Source organism: Cariama cristata, unplaced genomic scaffold, assembly GCF_000690535.1.
Source record: "Cariama cristata isolate BGI_N322 unplaced genomic scaffold, ASM69053v1 scaffold12682, whole genome shotgun sequence".
Lineage (NCBI taxonomy): Eukaryota > Metazoa > Chordata > Aves > Cariamiformes > Cariamidae > Cariama > Cariama cristata.
The window spans coordinates 1,238-24,172 of NW_009602171.1; the positions used below are offsets into that span (position 1 = coordinate 1,238).

Consider the following 22,935-nt stretch of genomic DNA (forward strand, 5'->3'; position numbering starts at 1 on the left):
AAAAGCTTGCTGTCTGTGTGTGCTTCTGAGCAAAGCAAAAGAGCATAAGCCCCTCTACTTAAGCTCAGCAGGCTGAATCTGGACCAGAGCCAATCCAGAAATATAGCCAAGTTAGCTTGGTGCTTGGTTTGAGCTACTGTGTCATGCGATAGAGCGTCAAGATCAGAGCAGGTTTGCATCAAGCCACTTTGAATATGGGCAGAGCTGTCTTCCAGTTGATGATGTAGCCTAAAAACTTCAATAATTCTTTTATTTCTATTTCTTTACTGTCACTGGTGAACTACTTACTGTGAAAACCCTGTATAAGCTTCCTGCACTTTTACATGGATAGAGTTTCTTGGTTTTGAATGGCTAATCTTTTCATAAACATTAAATCAGGTTAAAAATAGCCTCACCCTTGTTCAGAAAGTACTAGTATATTCGGTAATTGATCTCTTTTGATGTGTATGTCAGGACTGGGATGGAGTATGTTACTATACTGTTCAATAATTAAAAGTAATTTGATTACATTCTCTACATATGTTGGGGGACAGGACTAATTTTTACAATACCCTTAGGAAGCAAAATATATTGCTGCCGACACTTGCTGAGCTCACTGTAGGTTACTGTATGCTGGACAGTATCAATCTGAAGCTGTAAGGATTGCCAAGAGTAAGAAACCTCTTGCATATGAGACTGAACATTGGTTTCTTCCCTGGGCAATCTTACTTGAAGGAGCCAGTTCAGTTTTCTGGTCCTATTTGATAAGAAGTGTAATTGTTTTGTTGCTACTATGAAAGACATCTTTCCAGGATGAAAGTTCAGTATCTTTCTCTTGTTTTTTAAAGGAGCTCTGCTGACGGTGGAGCATGTGAAGAATGATGTTGAAATTTCAGTAGAAGAAGGCAAAGAAACCATCCTCCGTGTGTCTGAGTAAGTGACTTTGCATCTTTCCTTCTAGCTTTGGGTCAGCAGTTTTAAAAATCACATGGTTGTAACATTGACAGTAACCTTTTCAGGTAGAAGGAAGAGAAGAATACAGTTTTATTCATCACTGCATTACTGATGTCTCTTTGTAGCAGAGGCAAAACATTTACAATTTATTCTAAATTTGATCTTTATGGAAAGAGCTCCACTATTCTTACTTGCATGCACTTATGTCTAATCATTTATGCTGCACCAGTCACTTTATTGTTTAGATATTTGCCTTTTTGAGGTGCAATGGATTATTAAAAGCAAGACAGTTATATTTTAGGCAAGACTGATATACGAGATTCCTTGGATTTTTACATATGTGGTGGAATGAATTTTAAAGGTTTGTATGGCATTATTTTGAGGCCACTGCTGCATATAAGTGAAGGCATGATGTTCTCTCAGAACAGTGCTAATTAACTGTGCTGTGCTATCCAGTGTATCCATCTGCATCCTGTAAAAAGAATCTTGGAAATTTTTGTAGGAATCTATTGTCTGTCCTTCTAAAAATACTCTGCCATTGGAATAAATATTTTCAAGTTTGGTGCATGAAGGTGGTTTTTATGATCTGATAGGATGATATGCATATCAGAAATGCAGGACTAATGCTGTTAGTTTTGGGAAGCTGCATTGTCATCTTAGATTCCATATCAGGTAAGATACCTGGATGTATCAAGAGGAGATACCCTGATATCTTCAGTACCACTGACATATTGATGGAAATCTCTGATGTCTAGTATCTACAGCAAGGAGCATATTTTGCCCCATAAATGTTGCAGTTCCTAATTTAAAGTATATTAACACTATCATTGAGTTTGAAATTAGTGATTATAAATGTAGGTTTTGAATACTGATTGTTTTGTTTTTTGAAAGAACAGTGAAAGAATCTATTGTTCACAGACTTGCTGACAAACTTGCGTTTTGTGAGCTATTTCAGTAGAAGATGCTGTTAAAGCCACCAATGCATCATAAATTGATATTCCTGCATGTCTGTGGAATGGTTATAAAAACAACATAGTATTTTTATGTTGTATTGTGGAGATCCTGACTTGATCCTCATAAATTAACACTGACTGAGCTTTTCCACTGTATTCTAACCTTAGGGAAGGAGCTTGTCACTATGTACGTATTTCTGCAAAAAAACCAAAGCACAGGATGATTCACAATCTTCAGTCATAATGGTTGTTTTACTGGTTGCAAATATTGCTTTCTGTTTAAAATATTAGACTTGCACTCAGATGTCAGTTCTTTCCTTACTGTAATCTCTGATTTTATGTGTTGCCACCTTCTGTGCCTAGTGATGGCATTGAATTTGTGATTTTGAACTGAAGCAAGAGAAATGTGGCAGGTTGTATTGGGACTTAATTGGTACAGCATTAATAATTTTCAGTGTAAGTTATGCACATGTGGGATACAGTTTGCATAAAAGCAAGTTAATTTGGTATATTTTAGTTGCATGAGAGAGTTTTCCCCTTAAGTAGTCTTAGTCAGATTTTGGTTTCATTTTCCTTTCACAGTTTACGTAGTATGTGTATGTGTATACCAAAAGATATACATGCATATATACACTGCTGTGACACACGGGGATGATCTTGGAATAATATAAATTTATATACTTGGCTTTTAAATAATATTTTATTTTATGAAATAATTTTATATTATCATGCCTTCTTCCCACTGCATTCCAAAACCACTCATTTTAGCTGTAAGGGAAATTGTCAGAAATGTAAAGCAAAAGCTCTTCTTCTGTGCTTTGGTCACGTGTGGATAATATCTAGAATCATCAGATGGAATTTTTTGTGTGTTAGCTTCCTCTCATCCCTGGCATTGGATTATGTTTAAGAAGTTATTCCAAACCTCAATGTTGCATTAATTTTCTCTTTCTCGGTTGTACAATCATTTCAAAAATTGATTTGCTATTTTAAAGTCTGTTAAAAGTATATGTGTAACTTGAGAGGCATCAGCTGAACTCATATCTCAACTAATGCTTTTCGTAAATGGATTTCATGGCATCAATTCTGCTGAAGCTATCTTATTTTGGCATGACTTGAAATTCACTTGGGATATTTCAGGCTTTGATTTTTTTTTTTTTTAAACCATTAGTTCTGATGACTTGACTTGAACAAGACAGAATATTTTATTTGCTCTTTTTCTAGGTTATATTTTGAAGTGCAGTTAAAATCTGGTGACAAACTTTTCAGCAGCTAGTTAGCTGAGAAGTTTATCACTAATTTGAGATGATGAATTTTATTTTAAAGGTTATTTTTGAAGCCTTAGCTTCAAAACTTCATGTGGTAATAGCTCCTAAACAAACCACTCTCCTAAATGCTGATGGCTTTATGGAGTGTTTTAGTATACCTGCATCTTATCAGATAAGCTGCAGTACAACTTTTTTGTTTTGTGTTGTGGGCACATGCATACTTCAGAGTAGTATTACTCTTAGGCAGATGAATCTAACCTCTGCACAGAACCATTCTGCAATGCTTTCTACAAATTAATTCAAATAATGATTTATTACAATTGGAGATTCTCTGTGTTTTGTTTTGTGTTTGGGTTTTTTCCTTCTCCTGTCTTGTCTTCTGCTTCTTGAATATTTGCCCTGGTATTTAATTACGTGGCATGTCATGTCACTTTCAAGAGACACATACTCTTTGCCTGTAACATTACATTGTCCCTGTTTATTCTTCCTTACTTACCTCTGGAGTTAGCAGGCAGTAGCTGCAAAGAGCAGCCTTAATGTTTTGTAACTTTCTCAAAGAAAGGAGACCAATTAGCACTATGTTTTCGTGGAAGTAGATCTTTTTTTCCCCAAGAAAATAAACAACTTTTTAAGCACAAGTAAGATTTTACTCAGAGTAACATTGTCACATTTCATATTTTTGTTCAGTTTTGCTCATGTAATCAAAGGTATTTGTTTTAGTGTGAACTAGTGAAAACAATAAAACCCACATTTCACAGACCTTTTGTAGATGCCGATGTATTAGAAATGTTTTGGTTTTCTCAGTTCGAAAAAGCTTCATTAAAATCTGATAGCAGTGTGAAATTATAATAGGACATACTTTGTGTATGTTAAGCCAACCACTGTGGCTTTTGGTTTTAGTTATACTTTATGGATCTTTTGTATATTGGGTCCTAGAAGCCTGAAAAGCTAGAAGAAAAAAAACTGCAAATGAACTATGATCCTTAGGTTTTAGTGCAGTTAACCTAATGAGACTGGCTGATCCATTTGTACTAAAAATGGGACTCATTATAATTGTTAGCGTATCAAGAAGTCTTCTCTATCTTTTTCAGAACTTTCATTGATTTTTTGCAAGGCTTTTGGAGGGCTATCAAAAAATCTTTTAATTTTATAAAGGACACAGTAGGTGCAACAGGAAGTACAGAACAATGGCAGAACAGAAACGAAACCTTGTTTGGACAAATAGAAGTGTAGCATTCAGTCTGTTAAATTGAGTGGAACAGAACACTTACAGGAACTCTTTTTGTTGATGTCGATGCTTGTTTAGAAGCAATTGGAGCTCTAATTTTGTAATCTACACCTGTGGGACTGTGGAGATGAGTATTATCTGGAGAACTGATGATTGTGATGCATCTTTCTTCCAAAACTCCTTAGTAAATATTAATGAAAATGTTTGCATTTATCTTAGATGAATTTGAAGCTAGATTTCTGACAGTATGCAGCTTTTTGTAATACTGTATGTAAGGTAGAAAAGGAAGATTAAAACACAGAAAGAAGTATGCTCTTTGGAGAGCCTTTTGCGTCCAGATTATTAGGAATTTTCAAGAGCAGAATGGGAAAAACAAATTCAAATTAGTCTTTTATCTGGAGAAGAATGGCTAAAAACCAGAAATACAGGCAGCCAAGTTTGTTCAAGAGGGGATAGTCTCTGTGAAGTGTGAATTGGGTGAACTGAGTAGCAAATGAACAGTTTTTTTTCCTCTGATGCTAGCCCTTAAAACTACAGTGGAGACCTCTTGATTCCTTGTAGATTCTCTAGGAATCCTCTTCAAAGTCATCTGTCTTGTATGAAAAGAAAACAAATGTTGATTTAGCTCCTTATGTTCTGGAAAATATGTAGCTCAGATTGTACTTATGCATTCTGTCAGGTGTGGAGAGCCTGTTTTATTCTTTGAAAGAATAATCAGAGTTTTATTTTCTTAATTTCTGTCTATCTAAACATGTCTAGAAGCTTAGTGTTCCCTCTGGTGATAGAAAAGCAAGGACTAATAGATTATTTTGCTAGATTTTTTTTGTTTTTTTTTAATTCTGGTGACCTGTTGATTCACCCAGAAATTATTTTGCCTTTGCCTTACGCATGTTTCAGCTATGTATGTAGAATTAAAATTGAACTGGAGGTAGTAATTTAATATACCTTTTATCTTGCCTCTTTCTTTTTTTAGGCATGTTTCATTTACCGATGTGAATTCAATAGCTCGTTATCTGGCTAAAGTTGCTGGTTCTGCTGGGTTATATGGTTCAAATCTGTTGGAACACACTGAGGTGAGAAGGAATCATGACTTTCCCTCTGCCATCAATTGCTATCTTGTATTGCTTCAGTGTAACACCAAGGAACACTGCAGGACGTTGAAATACTGAATTAGTTCTTGCTGTACATGATGGACAAACCCCTGACCCCAATTTCATTCAGTGACATGTGGCGAGGCATCACCATGCAGATGGACTGTTCCCTTGTGCAAAGTCCTGTATTCCGTAATATTTCCCTAGTCGTGCCATGAAGGTACCAGGATTTTTGTGCTAGAGAAGGAACTTTTTTGGTCTTCCTTGCTTACACAGATTACGAAAGGTTATTACGAACTTCCTGAGTCTAGCGCAGAATAATCACATGCCGAATTTTAAGTTGGTAGCTGAAACTGACAGATAAATTCTAATTTATTTCCTGTGAAATTTGGGGAGGGACTGAAGAACTTGATTCAGCTCTTTTCTACAACTACTTGCAGCTAGTAGTAATCACTCTTCAGCCCTTATAGCTGGTCTCAAGGGAAGTGTTGTCTTAGTACATTGCCTGTAAGGCATTTATAAAGTTGTAGGTTATCTTGTGGCTATTGAAACTTTCTGACCAAAACCCTTGTTTTGAAGTTAAATCCCGAGACCTCTGCAAACACATTTTCAAGATTGGCATTTCTGATTAAAATACTTCTTTTCGCTTCTGCATCTTTCAAAAATAAAGTTGTGCTTCCAGTACAGTGACAGCTGCATTTGTGGTGCAAATATTTTGGAGCATAACTGCAAATGACTGAACTGAATTCTGTGGTGGTGTAATTACATCTGTGCCTGCCACGTTGCCTCGAATATTGGAAGCATTCCTGATGCAATTTGTGAAATGCTTGCACATGAAATAGGGACAGAGGACTAGAAGAGACGCTTAGTCTCTTACAGGATTGAGGGATTCAATTCATAGACAGGGCTACACCATTAACCAAGGGCCTGATTCTTAATTTTTTTTTTTGTTTATGTACCAAGATATATTTCCTTTTATTGGAGAAGACTGTTTTGCAGGAGAAGGGGGAGGGAAATGAGGTGAGGGAGGAATTTGATTTCTTCAAATCTAAAAGGAGATGAGGCAGAGAAGATAGGGACTGAGGGGAAAATGGTATACTCATCCAGTAGCAGTACGGGGAAGATCAAATAGGTCACAAATGTGGTGTCTAAATAGTTGAAGAATAATGACACTTGTATACTATGTGTGATAAATAAGTACCGAAGAACTGCTGATTATTTTTACCAATTGTAATAGCTTCAGTAAAGTCAGTATTTTCAGCGGTTTGAATATATCCTGAAGGAAGAAATTTAATTTAATCATTTAGTATAGTTCTGAGTGAATGTTTCAGTATATTTTATTTTAAATATTCTTTAAGCATATATTATGATCAAATATGCTAATGTTCTAGTTAAGAGTGTCTATCAGGCTGTTAAATGGATTGTATATTACTACTTTTTTTTTAACAAGCTTCTTTCTCATTCCTTTAGTAACTTTTATTGTCTTTTGTCCCTTAAAACTAGATTGACCATTGGCTGGAGTTCAGCGCTACAAAGTTATCTACTGCCAGCCAGTTTCTTTCAGCAGTCCAAGAGCTCAACCACTGTCTGTCTCTAAGAACATACTTGGTCGGAAACTCTCTGAGTCTTGCAGATTTGTGTGTCTGGGCTGTTCTAAAAGGTATTAGTATATATTCTCACTTTCATTGGCCTGCAGTCAGTGTATACCAGGAGTCCTCAAATTTCTGTTTTTTGTGGATGGTAGTAGCGACTCTTTGCTGTATGCCAGACTGTATACTATTGTGCATACAGCTTTGGCCTGTGCATTGCTAGTGATGGGAATAGTATAGCTTAGGAAACTCTGGAATTTTTTAAAATTGTTGTTATATTTGGAAATTTATGGGATGTAATCATATATGGGATTTTTTTTAACTTCTTTTGTGTTAACTCTAAGAGTGTGTTTTTATTACCTGTTGCCTAAATGTGAAAATTTGCTGTGACCTAAAATTTTGGATTAAATATTTAAATTATTGTGTAATACAGAGTAAAATTATCTACACAGAACTTTCCATGACCTCGTCCTGGTAGAGGAAATTTCTTTGCTGTTTAATTTCAGTTATTAAAAGAGGTGGTATATGTTCCTCTGTGAAATACCCTCTGGAGGTTAAAAGAAGCTTTGATGATCTGTTTTTATGAGTTTGGATTTTATATTCTCTTAGATGTATGTCTAAAGTTGTTAGATTTCAGTCTACCATTCAGTATAACCAAATTCCTCTTGAAAGTAAAATGTATATTCAAGATTAAAAGCTAACATCTTTTGGTATTTTTTCAAAGTTATTGCTCTTGAGAGAAATCTGAAGGGAGTGTACTTCTTATCTTTTTTTTTCTCCTTTCCATGTCAGAATCTTTCTAGTGAAGTTGTGTTCCCTGAAAATTAGATTGTGGGAATATAACCCCTCAAAAATAAAGGGAAGTACCGATATATGTTTCACATCTGATAAAGCTTAGAAAACATCAAATGTAGACACACTAGAGGGATATCCTATATTTCTGTCTTGAAAAAAAAGTTGTTACTAATTTTGAGGTGGGTGATGCAAAGAAAAATGTATGTTCCCAAGTCCCCCCACCTTCTGCTTCGATGAATCCAAGAAAGAATGCAGTATGTTTTGGCTTTGGAGGGACTTTGTTTATTTAATTTGCTTTAGAATGACTTGTGTCCCTGTGACTAAGTGTCTTTTCAGAAGACAGCGTAAGTAGATTTTTTTTTTAATAATCATAATTTTTTTTTTAGTCTTAAAAATTGCTGTTGGTAATCATTCCATTTTTATAATTTAATAGCTTGGAAAATGATTTGTTTTCTAACAGATAATAACATATGGCAAGAGCAATTACAGCAAAACAAAGCTCCTGTCCATGCAAAGCGATGGTATGGCTTTCTTGAGGTACAGCGTGCTTTTCAGTCAGTAGGAGCCAAGTGGGCTTCTGGTACACCAAAGCTTAAAATGGTAAGATTTACTCAGATCCTCTGGGGAGAGTAGCTTTATTTGTGTGAATATACTATAGGATGATTTTTTATTTTTTTTTTTAAGTTAGAGAATTAAAAGGAATCAGATGTACAGTAAATTAAATTTTTGTAAATTCTTGTTTAAAGGTGGAGCTGTCACTTTCATATTTTAGAAAGGCGTGAGTGGTGTAGTCCAGTGCTTAAATGGAGTCATGTAAAAATGGCACCTCTTAGACAGCACTGTTTGCTAGACACATTGTTTGCTTTTTCTAAAGAGGATTTTGAAATCTTGATAAACCTGCAAAGATTGCAGTCTTCGGTTGAACTTCTTGATCACATTCAGGTTAAGAACACTAAGATATAAAAACTTGGCTAGCAACTGTTTTCTTCTATGAAATAAATGAAACAGCTTGGTGTAACTTTTCAGTTCTGGATCAAATTTGAAGACAGAATAACTTAAAACTCCAGAATTAATCTTGTTTTGATGTGCTACAAGTAATGTGAAAGTTGTGATGAGATGAATTTGGGGTCCAATATGACAGCTTTTTGTCGTCTGGTTTGAAAGGAGACCTTGGTGCAGAAGCTATTATCTCGAGTTTTATATCTTATTATACAGCTAATGCGATCTGTAATTATGTCTCTCTTAATTTTTAAGGCAACAGAAAAGAAAGCGGATGTCGGGAAGTTTGTTGAACTTCCTGGTGCGGAGATGGGAAAGGTCATTGTAAGGTTTCCTCCTGAAGCCAGTGGGTAAGAAACATAAATACTTTGAGAAGGTTCTATTTGTGTTTTTTCTTTCAAAAAAAGGAAAAATGTGTGCTTTGGTGAAGATGTTAATCAGCTTATCACATAAGACTTTTAAGCCAAAAGAGCGTTTAAAGCTTTGTCCACATCTACATTAGAGCTGTATGTTTACTTCTGTATACCTCATTGCGCTGTTGCCTGAACGTGGAACAGGGTGGTTAGTTGCCAGCAGGTAATGTGGTGCTGCTCAGCAGTGGGATGAGGAGAAGCAGAAGGATGGCATTTCCATGGATAATGGAGGCGTGTGCACTGACAGGAGCTATGACGTGTAAATACAGTCTTTAAGAGCTGGGTGAAAGAACTCATAGTGCTTCTCAAGGAGGCTTAGATTTGAGAAGGGAAAGATGTATGGGATAGCCTGCCTTTGGGAAGCTTGACACCAGATGTGTAATGGAAGCCTTTGGCCCAGGGGTCCAGATTGTATGTAGTCCCAAAACACAAGCTCCTTAAAGACCACACAGTGGAGATGTGATGAGCCAATTTAATAAACAGAATTTTCAGTCAGCTTTTAATTTTCTGTTTCTTTTTAGAATCACCTGATGAGCTGTAAAATTTCCATGATTACATTTCTTCATTTAACTGCCTGTTCAGCATCATGTGACTTCTGTAGTAGTGTTTTTTACTCTATTAGTCCAGTATAAAGTGTTGCTCACATATCATAGATTATGCATTATATGCATGTGTGTGTAGAACATACATTCTTCTCGCATTACTTTAGTAGCTTTTAGTGTCTTAAATCTGGTGTTTTACTTAGAACACTGTTCTTTGGGGACACATATATTTTAATTTTTTTAAAATTATTCTATTTTGTGGATTTGGGTTTATATATTTAGTTTAAATTAACAGTAGCTTTTTAGCTTATATTAAAAATACACAGCAACCACCATTTCAGAAAATTACACTTTTCTGAATGTGGTTAGGTTCAGATTATCTGGTAGCTACTACTGAGTATCATCAACAGTTGGTTTAAGTTAGTCTGTAAAACTGGAGATAATTGCAGTCCTATCTTTATATCCATAGTAACACTCTAATTTACAAATTAGGTATTTTTAACAGTTAACTACTAAATTTATGGTAGAAAAAACATAATCTACTTTCATAAATGTATAGTATTTCAACAAATATCCGAGGTTGGTTTTTTTTTGTTAGACTTAGGTATTGCTTTTCATTCTTTCTCCTTCTGTCACAAAAAAAAGTCTCACTGAAGTAGTGGTGGTATATATACTTATTTTTTTATTACCTTTTTAGATATCTGCATATTGGTCATGCCAAAGCTGCCCTGCTAAATCAGCACTACCAAGTTAACTTTAAAGGAAAACTTATTATGAGATTTGATGACACAAATCCAGAAAAAGAGAAAGAAGACTTTGAAAAGGTATGATAAGAGTGCAGGGAAATCCATTCATTGTGTAGCTAATTCAAAGATATATAACATGCAGATCTGCTCTTGCACACTTTTTTTTTTGCCCTAGATTTTTACAGTATCAGTATTACACTTAAGTCTTATGCTTGGAAGAAATTTCCGTCATCTTTACCTTAAAAAGCTTAAAGCCCTTTTACTGATGGCTTGTTTCTTCCCTTTCTCCAATGTTTATTTTACAGTATGTAGACTCTTGCAATACACTGTTGTTTTCATTGTATAAATACTACTTAGTCTGTAACAAGTAATTTGTTTCAGCTTTCATCTCCTTTTCTTGTCCTGCCTCTTTCTTGAAGTTGTTTAAGTCTGATCTCATATAATTGTAGGCTGTGAATGAATAATAAGTGCCTGCCTCTCTTTTCTTTCATGCATGTCATATTATTCTTATGGCTTATCTTTCCTGGACAACGGAGCATTAAAAACACCACATCTGGCATGAAGAGGATAAAGGTTTAAGAAAACTAGCTTTCCTGAATATTACAGTATACAATTTCACACTTTGCAGGTTATTCTTGAAGATGTTGCAATGCTGCACATCAAACCGGATCAATTTACATATACCTCAGATCACTTTGAAACAATAATGAAATATGCTGAGAAGCTTATTCAAGAAGGGAAGGCATATGTGGATGATACTCCTGCAGAACAAATGAAAGCAGAGCGTGAGCAGAGAATAGAATCTAAACACAGAAATAACTGTAAGATATTTTGAGCTTCTGTCTTGCTTTCTTATCTTTTTAGTTTGGCACCAAAACTTGATTTTTATTAACGAAGATGGATGAGATGACTAACTGCGTATCTCTAAAGTCCTTACAGGAACTTGGAAGTGTTTAGTGCTTTGTTCTGCAAGGCTGGAATAAGCATACATTTAGAGAGGTGCAGAAAACTTGTGAATGTGTGAATTCATCACCATTCATTACCACTTTAAAAAAATTCAAAATGTGAAATGTGTGAAAATTAATTCCAGTGTCTAAAGAGCAGGGTGACATTGTTACTGCAGCAATAAAACATGGTTCTGTATCAATTTCATAATAGTTTAGAAAATTGTTTATTTTTTGTTGTTCTTAGGTGTTAATAAGAATCTACAAATGTGGGAAGAAATGAAAAAGGGAACAGAATATGGACAAACTTGTTGTCTACGAGCAAAAATAGATATGAGTAGTAACAATGGATGTATGAGGGATCCAACTCTTTATCGTTGTAAAAACCAGCCGCACCCACGTACTGGAAGTACCTACAAGTATGTCCACTTCCTCCTTCTGTGGCCTGTGATTTTTGCTCTTTTCAGGGCATTTACCATTCCTTAGTGAACTTCTTTTAATACTTGGAATCTGCTAGCTTTTTTCAATCAGCATATGTGATGAGTCTCTTGACTTTCTGAAACTTCTGCAAATGACTCTTAAAACCTGTGAGTTGGCCATTATGGTCAACAGTGAATATTATTTCAGTTTTAGTCCATTAATATATTGTATGTCAGTGAAGAGCTTTGAGTCAAAACATGGACAAAGACTTAATGGCAATATCTTGGACAACAGAGCTGTTTGCTTTAGCTCTTCGAGCTTAAACAGAACCATGGCAATTTTACATTGCTATGATTTTATATTGCTGCAAAACATCCTTGATCTACTTACCTGAGTGGCTGCTTCCATTTTCACAGCAACTGTCTTTGTGCAGAATGAAGAACTACTACATTGTGCATTGAAGTAAGCCTACCCAATTGTTCAAGGCTATGGTTCAGTGCTTATTTGAAATCTCTGTTTCCAACTATACAGCTCCCTTTTTGGAAATATTGATTTAGTGTGTATATAATAGTAAAGCTATGTCTGTTGGTAGGGGTTTGTTTTTAAATGTGAAAGCTTTGCTCATTATTCAGTCAACTAATGATTCTTTTTGATATTTAAGGAAAAAACACCTGTAAGTCAGCATTTGATGTGTTTGAAAAGAACAGTAGCAGTGTAGGAATTTTTTTTTAGTCTTGAATATTAAGGCTATGTTCAATTAATTTCTTGAAGGCTTTCTTTGATTTAAAAAGATATTGCCCTCTGGATCTTTTTATGGACAATTTATTGTGTATGTGCTATTTTAGTCTTGATATGAAAGTTTTCAGGATCATAAATATTTCTAATATATAAATATAAATTATGCTTAGTTTAAATGTTTACATGTGAGGAAAGTGTTTTGTTCTTCTGCCCTGCTAATTGAAGGTTTTTATTCTTAGGGTTTATCCCACATATGACTTTGCCTGCCCCATTGTTGACAGTATTGAAGGTGTCACACATGCATTGAGAACAACTGAATACCATGACAGAGATGAACAATTCTACTGGATCATTGAGGCACTGGGCATAAGGAAACCATATATATGGGAGTATAGCCGGTTAAACCTCAACAACACTGTGCTCTCTAAGAGAAAGCTTACGTGGTTTGTCAACGAAGGGCTTGTGGATGGATGGTATGTTACACGGTTGTAGTTCAGCATTGTTCCTTAAGGCATTCGTGACTGATGCACACATTCTCTGTTTTGGACAGTGCTTTGGACAGTGCTTAGACTTCAAAGCAGCGTGAATGAATATTTAAACAATATTTAAGAACATAGATTAATTACGGTGCCTTCTGCATGTACAATGTGTCTGTTTACTACTCGACAGTAACCATGTACATATGTATTCATATCCTGTAATAAACATGAGGTGGCTTATTTGTGGACTCTGGCTCTTGCTACTGGAGCTACTTAGGTATTTTCCACTCTGAGTCATTGGATACATTCCTGAGCAATGCCAGAATGGGGCCTGAATTGGAGAACTTTGGGTCCTATCTATCTAGTCAAATCCATCCTAATGCCCTCCCACCTGCCCTCCCCCCCTACTTTCTGTTGTTTTTTGTTGGTTTTTTTTCATGTTGACTGGATTTCTACAGATAATGCTTAGTGGCCTAGTAGCCTAGTTATTTTCCTAGAAGGATGAGCCATGACTTTACACTTCTGCAAGTAGTTCAGAGTCTAGAGAGGCTCCTTTGTTCATTCCCACAATGGGTTAGCTTTGGGAGCACACCATCTGAAGTCCTCTCCTCATAGTACAGGAGTTTGAAGAAATCTATGGATAATGCTAAGTCAGACAACTGCTTCTAGTGTTTTTCCTGGGCTGGTTTTAGGTGATTCTGTGCTCACCCTATGGGAGCATCAGTTTACGCAAGTTGTCTTGCTTAGGTGTGCCAAGTGTGCTTTTTTTTTTGTTTGTTTTATTTTTCAATTGTGTTGGAAGCCTAGACTGCTAGCTTATGCATGAAGCCACTCTGCTGGAGCCAAATTTTACCTTTTTTTTTTTTCCCCCTAGAGATGTAGCTGGTCTTATGATGACCTTTCCTTCCCTAAGCCTCCCTGTTACATCCTCAGCAAGGTTTGATTCCTGTTTCTGCGAACATATATTTTACATTTCAGATTAGGCCTTTTTATTTCTTGCATAAGAGGATAAAATTATAGAATTCTATCACTTATATCATTGAGAGATAACGTTGTCATTGTCACTCATCTGTTTCTGATTTCTCTTGAGCAAGAAAGAATCAAGCCTTGTTGTTTCAGATTCTGTTATTTAGGTGCCATTGAAAAGGAAGTAATGTGATAGAGACATAACTTTTGCCTTTCCAGTTTTTGAGAGACTTAAGATTGAATAGATACAGGAAAAGAGCCACTGCAGCAAGAGATGGCTTCCCTCCCTGGGGTGAAGTAGAAGAAAACCTGCACCATACATTTTATATGGATAAGCGTTCAGTCTTTTCAATTAGGTCTTCTCATCTAACTCTTAATTCGTGGAAGCAAAATACACCGAAGCTGCACGTTTCATGTGTGGCAGTATTAGTAAAGTTTTTGATCAGTGTAACTAATAGATAGAACTTAGCACGTAACGCTGATGAAACGTCTTTTTCTACTAGGGATGACCCGAGATTTCCCACTGTGCGTGGTGTCCTAAGAAGAGGCATGACAGTTGAAGGGCTGAAACAGTTTATTGCTGCTCAGGTGGGTGTCCTCTTCTGATTCTTTGAATCTGACTTCGAAAGGACAAGTTCTTGTGAAGTTTCAGTTAAAGTACTTGTCACTGGGAGGTTTCTTCATTTGAAGGTTTGATGCTTTCATGTGTACTGCTTCAACGATATTAACACCTGTGAGCAGATCCTCGCAAAATGAGGTAGCAGGTTTCTTACTTTAAAAAGCATTTATTTTGCAAGCTCAAGATGCCTTTCTAAATTGTTTTGATGAATGCAAACTGTAGAGGGTTTGTAGTCTTTAAAGGACTTTGTTTTAAATAAGTCTGAGAGCTAGAATATTTATATTAATGTGTTTTTGTTGTTGGTTGTTTTTCTTTTCCCCAGGGCTCCTCTCGATCTGTTGTGAATATGGAGTGGGATAAAATTTGGTCCTTTAACAAAAAGGTATGTGCTTACTTGAATTTGATGCTACTCCTGATATCCTCTTTCTGGGATATGTAGAGAATCCAGTGTTCATTGGAGTGCTTATCACAACAAGTAGCAGTTGCAATATGTTGCATCATTTGGCACACTTTCAGGAAAATGGAATGTCCCCCCCTTTCTAACCTGAACTAGCCCTAATCCTATTGATTCTCCTATACCAATACTTACTTGCCTTACTTAGTAGTATGGGGAAAGATAATGATATTTGCTGTAAATCTGATATGAAAACTGCATTTCATTTTTCTGCTTTCAAGCTGCGAGCTATCTGTAAGAAGGTATTACTTAATGCTTTTTACCTTAGCATATAGCTTACAGTGCTGTAAGCATACATAGCATAAGCTATCATTTTGCAGCTTCATAGCACAGTCACATTTGCTTATATAACAGGAGCTCTACAAACCCACTGAAAATGCATTATTCCTAGACTTAAAAGGCTGCCCGTTTCTGGTTTGGCTTATTTGTTAACATGAACGCAGATCTTACTCAATCTGATTCATGTTGGCCGCTTTTCCTTTCTGTGGCAAAAGGACTACAGATATACTGCGCTGCATATACTGCCTATGTAGATAAAGCCAGCACTGCTGATGTTTCTGACTGAATGTCAAATAAGGAATATTGCATCTTGACATGGTTAGTTGCTTTTTGGCAGCGGATGCTTGGACACTATAATAAGGCGAATTGTTACAATGCTGATTGCATATTTTGTGTGATTGTGGAAACACCTGTTATTTTGCATTGGGATTCCTGCTTGGTTTTGCTTAGATAGTACCCAGATCTCTTCATTTAAGTAGTTTTTGCTTGTCTGGCATGTGTCTTGTATTTCTTCATGTATTTTGCATTTGGTCTGCTAAGAGCACAAAGGTTTATAAATTGGTTCTTTCTGTTGCTGCATAAATGTATTTATGACTAAGAACTGGATTTGGGGAAAAGATCCACAATGGACTGTCAGGGCACATTTTTTGAACTGGCTTTTAAACTAAGTTTCTTAGGCCTTTGACTCAACTCTTTGGAGGTCACCATATTTTTTAGCCAATCTTATTTATATGTATCTGTGCAGATAGTTTGCAATCTGCAATATGAGTAAAAACAATTGGTTGCATGTAGGTAGTTCTGAGCTAAAAGACTTCATCAGTGTGAGAGCTCTTATTTTATGTGTTATCCTGTAATTACGCTACTGACTTTTTTAACGCCTGTCATCTGAGGAAGGATTGTGAGTCTTAATGAGTAAAGTGAAGAGCTTGGTAATAGCACTGTAAAACTCAGTCAGTTATCAAAGTTATGATAGTAAATGACATAATACACCTAGATTTTGAGATACATACATAAGTCCTTCTTTAAAGTGTGTGTCTAAAATTTAGGAGTCTGACTTCAGTGATTATGAACTTAGAAATGTGTGATTTTTTTTAAGAATATATCATCATATCACCTTACTTGCTAATGTCAACTAATCAGATGCTAAATGCTTTTTTCTAAAATTGCTGTGTAGTTTTTCACTTGAGCAGGAATAAACTAAGGAGAGAAAAGTCACTTTGTATTAATAAAAACAGGTGTTTTCCTTTGTGTTAGTTTCCAGTTAAACTGGTAGATCTCTGATATGCCTTTTCGACCTAGACAACTGTTTTACTTGAATTATGTTTTTAAATGCCTCTGAACAGTTTGACAAACCAGTACTTCAAGTATGAAAAATGCAATGAAAAACTACATCAGTTGAATTTGAAAATGAGCAATAAAAATACAGGAAGACATTTTAGCGGTATCTTTTTTCTTGCCAAACTCACTCATTTTGTAGAAATCCTGATAATGTTAAGGTGTTGCCTTATTATAGTATCTAATGCGTCTGTATTAAAATTGCAGACTTAATTGGTGCTTCCTCTATAGCCAGGTCTGTCCCTGATTCTGCTGGAGTACTGACCTGGAAAATGAGTATGGGATCAGGTCTTGTGCTGCTGGAAAAAGAACGAACTGCACTGATAAATTATCGCTTTAAATTCAGCTGCCTAGCGAGAAAATGGTCCAGATGTAATAGCCTATGTACATAGTAAAACTGTATCAAAGTACGTTTTGCTGTCTACACTATGAGGCATTAGCTCGTAATCCTGGTTACTTCTGATGTCTCTAGTACCCAATCCATAGTTTTTACTCAAAGTATTTCAATAAAGATGGGAAATGTGAAGTATTACCACTGTTTTCTCTCTTTTCTCTTCTATAGCTTTGGATTAAAGTAACATTAAAGTAAACATTAAAAAATGCAGTAACATAAAGAATACCAGTTAATATTCCTTTTTGGTGGTGGTTGTTTTATACAACATCTTATTTCTCTGTCAATGCCATATATTCATGATCTACCTCATTTGTTTCCTGTAGGTTATAGACCCAGTAGCACCTCGGTACACTGCTTTACTGAAAGATGCAGTGGTCCCAGTAAATATTCCTGAGGCTCAAGAGGAGATGAAAGAAGTGGCTAAACATCCAAAGGTTCTTGCTTTACTCTTAATATTCTTGTATTGCAGATCAGTAAGGTTGGAAGTACCTTGGCTTGGAGCAGTCAGCAAGGAGAGTCTGCTTTTAACTTGCTCAGACAGCGTGAGATAAAACCAAGGCATACTTTTTTTCGCAGAATTGTCAAAAACTGGGCAACTACTGAATGTGTTTGTTCTGCTAAGAGGATGTGGGAAACTGCTTTTGTAAATATGTACCGTGTATATAGACAGTGTATTGAAAGGCCTCTCTGGGCGTTTTCCGAAGAGGCGAGATGTTACAAGTATGGAGTGATGCTGAGGCTGTTTTTATTATTGTTTGATAGTAACTTTCACAGGGAAGTTTAAATATAAAATTTTATTCAAGCTTTATGGGTATAATACAGTAGATACTGCTTATCCATAAGAATGAGGAATGCAGATTTTTTTTTTTAAATAGTTTATAAAATTAGACTTATGTAGAGAAGTGATGTATTAACCTGTTAGGTCTACCAATCTCTGGGTTTTTTATAAGGACTTTTAAATTTGGATAGCAAATAGTTATTATCAAAGGTTAAGAACTTGCCAATTTGTTATTTTTAGTATCCAGTAAACAGAATAATATCCCTTAGGAAGGGGAGTGTGTTACAGATACAATTCTTTTTCAGCACTACAATTGGGAAAGATATTTTCCTTTGAGCATAGCATCTCAAATTGTACTTAAGCTTCACTGAAAGCATCCCTTAGATATCACACTTATACTGAGAAACAAATTAATATTGTTGAGGTTTTGCTTTATTTATTTATTTTTGTTTTGTTGTTCTCAGTGTTCCTGTAGTCATTTGTTGTAACTGAGAGGTAGACATCTAGTTTGCCCTCTTCCCTGTCACACATAAACAAGGAAACAGGTTTTGAGCAGATACAAGTGAGAATTGTGACTCCTTGAGAGTCAAAAAGTCTGAAGTTTGGTCCGATGCAAGCCAGCATATTAAAACATTGATAATAAAAATGCTGACTCCAGTATATAGTGAAATAAGTACTGACCAGAAGAAACAAATTTCAAGCTCCTGATCAGTTGAAAAAGTCTGAACTCCCAGCTGTCTGCCTTTCGTAAAAAAAAAAAAAAAAAATAAATTAAAAAAACAAAATTAGCTCCATTGTTGAGATGCTTTAAAGCTGAATATTTTTAGTGTTAAAAGTGATGTATTTCCAATTTCTGTCTTTAAAAATCTATGCACCTGAGAAGCTCCATATTTGTTTCCATATTAACTATATAAAAAAGCAAAAACAGGAGTTATGAAATTATTTTTTAAGGGAATTTGCATAGAAAAATGGAAACTTGAGAAAAACTTAACTTAGTTTTTACCTGTAAGATCTTAAAGATATATGGACCTTAAGGAAAGGGGATATACTATCAGTTGTGTTGGAACTAGTTTTTGATAGAAGATAGGATTTTTTGAGTGTACTGTCAGAGGAATGCGTGCAACACTTGTGAATGAGAAACCTGAGAGTTGTGGAAGAATATAATAGCTTTGTGAAACTGTTATTGTCCGTCTTCTGTCTTCATCTCTCTTCTGTCATAAATAAAGCAGTGTTTTGGCACTGCATTAATTTTAGTCAGCTTTATATAATAACAATCTCTCCTTTGAAATTGCAATCATTATTCACAGAATGCTGATGTTGGATTGAAACCTGTGTGGTATAGCTCCAGAGTCCTGATCGAGGGTGCGGATGCAGAGACCCTGGCAGAGGGAGAGGTGGTTACATTCATAAATTGGGGCAATATTATAATCACCAAATTAAACAGGTAACCTGTTTACTGAGAGATGAAATTAATTTTTGCTTGTCAGCTTTTTGTTGATTTTTCTTTTAGTAGGTAGCTTGTAACAGTGAAATATTAATGGTTGTCCATATATGCCCATTCTGTGATTCTATATAGAGATACCTACTTTGAAATATGCCACAAAACTGCATTTTAGCAGAGAGCATATTTTGCTGTAGATTCAGGTCTGAAATCACCAGTCAGTCCTGAGACTTCATGTCCCTCTCATCCAGTGTTCTCTATATTTCTACAGTAATATTTCCACTGTGAAACAGCTTTTTCAGACAAAAAAAACCTACCTGGAATTTTAATAACTTTCACCCTGTAACGAATACTGCTTTTGCATACTAAAAACTAAACCTATCATGCTTTCAATTGCAGAGCTGTTGAGGTGGGGAAAGAGGCCATTAGTGTCATCATGGTATCTTTGAAAAGGTTGCGTTGAGACAGTGGCAGAATGGGGTGAGCTGGGATAGACAGCATAAATATGTAGGTTTCTTTTTCACATGTTCTTTACTGTCTTTTGATATTTAAGAAATCAAAATTAAAAGGAGAACTTAAACAGGAGTAAATACTCTTTCATTTCCTACATCTCCCACGTTTCAAAAATTAACTCTGAACACTTGTTTTTCAGTGAATCTATTGATGGTCTGTAATATCAAATGAGAACTAATCGTTTAGGCTTTACTCTTATCATTTCTGTTTTCCTATAGAAATTCAAGTGGAAAAATTGTGTCCATCGATGCCAAATTGAACTTAGAGAATAAGGACTTCAAAAAAACAACTAAGATCACTTGGTTAGCAGAAACTCCATGTGCACCGCTCATCCCAACTGTCTGTGTTAATTATGAACATCTGATCACTAAGCCAGTTCTAGGTAAAGATGAAGATTTCAAGCAATATATCAACCGGAATAGCAAGGCAAGTTATCTTTTTGTCCCCTTTATTCCACAAAGCTTAATGTTTGGGGTTTTTTTTGCCATCACTATTTCTAGCTACTCTTTTTTTAATTTAAAGATTTCATTTGTCAAACAAGTAAATCATGTGCTAGTGTATCTAGTTTCCGTGTTTCCATTTAACCTCATAATTTCAAAATTAAAATTTGACTCATGTTTTTTCTCAGACGTTACCTGGCTTTTACACATCTGGGACCAATAGTTTGAGTTTTTGTCTTGATACTTTCTTGCAATGTGGAATCTTCTTGCTACTACTTGCTCTGCTGCCCCTGGAATTAACTAACATTTCAACACTTCCAAAATCAGAAAATCACCACTATCCTTCTACAGCTCTACTGTGTTTCTTACTATTTCTTGTGGTCTGTTAGATTTGGACTGATTTCTTCTAACACTTACAGCAAGAAGAACTGATGTTAGGTGATCCTTGCCTTAGGGAGTTAAAAAAAGGGGACATCATACAACTTCAGAGGAGAGGATTCTTTATTTGTGATCAGCCCTATGAGCCAGTGAGGTAAGCTACCTAAGAATGGCCTAAACAAACTTCACAGAATTTGCTTTAGCTTGCTGTGTTTTAATGTTCTCACACAGGCATTGGCAAGAGTAATGTTGCCTGCAAATATTTTCCCCTTTATCATGACCTTTCTGTGGAATATTTCTGTGGACTGGCATGGCTTTTAGCTTGTATGTTGCTACCTCTTCAAACTGTCTAAGCTGAGTACATGGCACTTTTGGTGCACCTCAGCTAACCTGGACTTACTAAAGAGATCATGGTTTCCTTGTGATTCTAAGTATATAATTTAAGGAACAGCATTACAGAATAAAACAAGCATTTGCCCAGTTAGAGTGTGCACATACTATTTAATTGTAACAGTTCATTAGCGAGCTACCAAACATCTAAATTACACTGCATTTCAGTATAATACTATAACATAAAGAAAACTTGTACATAACAAGAATGAATGCAGATCTCCAGTTATGTAAATTTGACTAACTACAGTTGTGTACAAAGATGAACTTGCAGTTGTGCAAGTCCATCTTGTAGAAAGAATAGACATATAACTTTCAAATAACTTTCATATGTATCTTGTATTTCCTTTATTGTTGTGTTTTCTATAAATCCTTTTGTAGTCCTTACAGCTGTAAAGATGCCCCATGCATTTTGATTTACATCCCTGATGGACACACTAAGGAAATGCCAACGTCTGGGTCAAAAGAGAAGACCAAAGCTGAAACTGCAAAGAAAGAGGTAAACTTGTGTTTTAGAAAAGTGCCATAAAATGTATTACTGTACAAAATTATCATGGAAAATACTTGGGCTTTTTTTTTTTTTTAAAGGCTAGTTCAACTGTAAAAGGAAAATCTGCTCCACTTGTTGGTGATACCTCTACTCCAACCTGTACTGTATCTGAAGGTCACCTGGTCATTTACAACAAGGTGTCTGCACAGGGTGATATAGTTCGTGACTTGAAAGCTAAGAAGGCAGCAAAGGAAGATATTGATAAAGCTGTGAAACAGTTGCTGGCCTTGAAAGCAGAATACAAAGAGAAGACAGGCCAGGAGTATAAGCCTGGAAATCCTCCAGTATCTGTAACTGAACAGTCTTCAAAGCTTGAGATCTCTGGTACCCTGGACAATAAAGCTCTGTATGATAAAGTAGCAGAGCAAGGAGAACTGGTCCGAAAACTGAAAACAGAGAAAGCACCTAAGGTAGCTGATTAAACTCATATTTTTTTGTTTGGGTTTGCATAGCACATTGTCCTCTGTCTGTGAAGATGAATGGGTGCTTATGGATCCATGTTTTCATATTGATCATCATTTGGACTGGGCTCTGTTCTGTCAAGACTTGTGTTTTCCAGTACTTACCTTTTAGCTAGATATGTATGACGAAGTTTATGTTAATATTCTTAAAGGTGCAAGTAAATCCCTATATTTCTTAGGCTGCTGTTCTGAAATGTGGACAGGATTCACCCCACAGCGTGAGTTGATTAAGTATCAAAATCTGGTCCTTGGGGTTAAAATGTCCTGCAGTATGTATGTATGTATGTATTTATTTATTTAACTCAATATGGTCAAATGATGTGACTTCATAGGATTGATGTGTTGCTATTTAGACTTTCAAAACAAAACAAACCACAAAACCAGAAAGTAAAGATCCAAATGCTACAGATATTTTTGAGACATCTTCCTGTCTGGAACTGAGCATAGAAAACATAGCTACTAGTAGCTGTGTTCATTCCATTGTTTCTAATACAGAGCAAGAAAAATGGGAAATAACACACCTTGCCTGGTGGTTAAATACTGTTTATAGTAGGGTCTTGGTGGCACCCTAAAATCTAAATAAATGGGAAGATCTAAACTAATTTATTTTTATAATTTTACTTAGTACTATTAGGGTTATATATCCCTTAACAGGAGTTACTTTGTTAAGGTAGGAAACTAGTGAAGAAAACTTCTCTGAACAACTCTCCTAGATGGTTAAGGAAATGGAATAGGTGCGCATAAACTGCAGGTCTTTTGGTGAAAGTATTTGAAGTGCACCTCAGAGTCTTATGTCTCTATA

General features: G+C 35.7%; 1 protein-coding gene across 1 annotated transcript in view; it reads left to right on the forward strand.

The window, feature by feature from the left end:
* The first annotated feature begins 830 nt into the window (after nucleotides 1-830).
* Nucleotides 831-22,935, forward strand: part of EPRS (glutamyl-prolyl-tRNA synthetase) — a 36,651-nt gene continuing 14,546 nt past the window's right edge. The window contains exons 1-17 of the mRNA XM_009694642.1: nucleotides 831-912; nucleotides 5,353-5,452; nucleotides 6,974-7,130; nucleotides 8,315-8,454; nucleotides 9,109-9,203; nucleotides 10,506-10,632; nucleotides 11,183-11,375; nucleotides 11,746-11,917; nucleotides 12,896-13,129; nucleotides 14,605-14,689; nucleotides 15,043-15,102; nucleotides 17,506-17,616; nucleotides 19,268-19,404; nucleotides 20,133-20,340; nucleotides 20,774-20,886; nucleotides 21,504-21,621; nucleotides 21,711-22,082. Coding sequence (XP_009692944.1) covers nucleotides 8,452-8,454; nucleotides 9,109-9,203; nucleotides 10,506-10,632; nucleotides 11,183-11,375; nucleotides 11,746-11,917; nucleotides 12,896-13,129; nucleotides 14,605-14,689; nucleotides 15,043-15,102; nucleotides 17,506-17,616; nucleotides 19,268-19,404; nucleotides 20,133-20,340; nucleotides 20,774-20,886; nucleotides 21,504-21,621; nucleotides 21,711-22,082 — 2,028 coding nt within the window. The 5' untranslated portion in view covers nucleotides 831-912; nucleotides 5,353-5,452; nucleotides 6,974-7,130; nucleotides 8,315-8,451. The remainder of the gene's footprint in view (nucleotides 913-5,352; nucleotides 5,453-6,973; nucleotides 7,131-8,314; nucleotides 8,455-9,108; nucleotides 9,204-10,505; nucleotides 10,633-11,182; nucleotides 11,376-11,745; nucleotides 11,918-12,895; nucleotides 13,130-14,604; nucleotides 14,690-15,042; nucleotides 15,103-17,505; nucleotides 17,617-19,267; nucleotides 19,405-20,132; nucleotides 20,341-20,773; nucleotides 20,887-21,503; nucleotides 21,622-21,710; nucleotides 22,083-22,935) is intronic.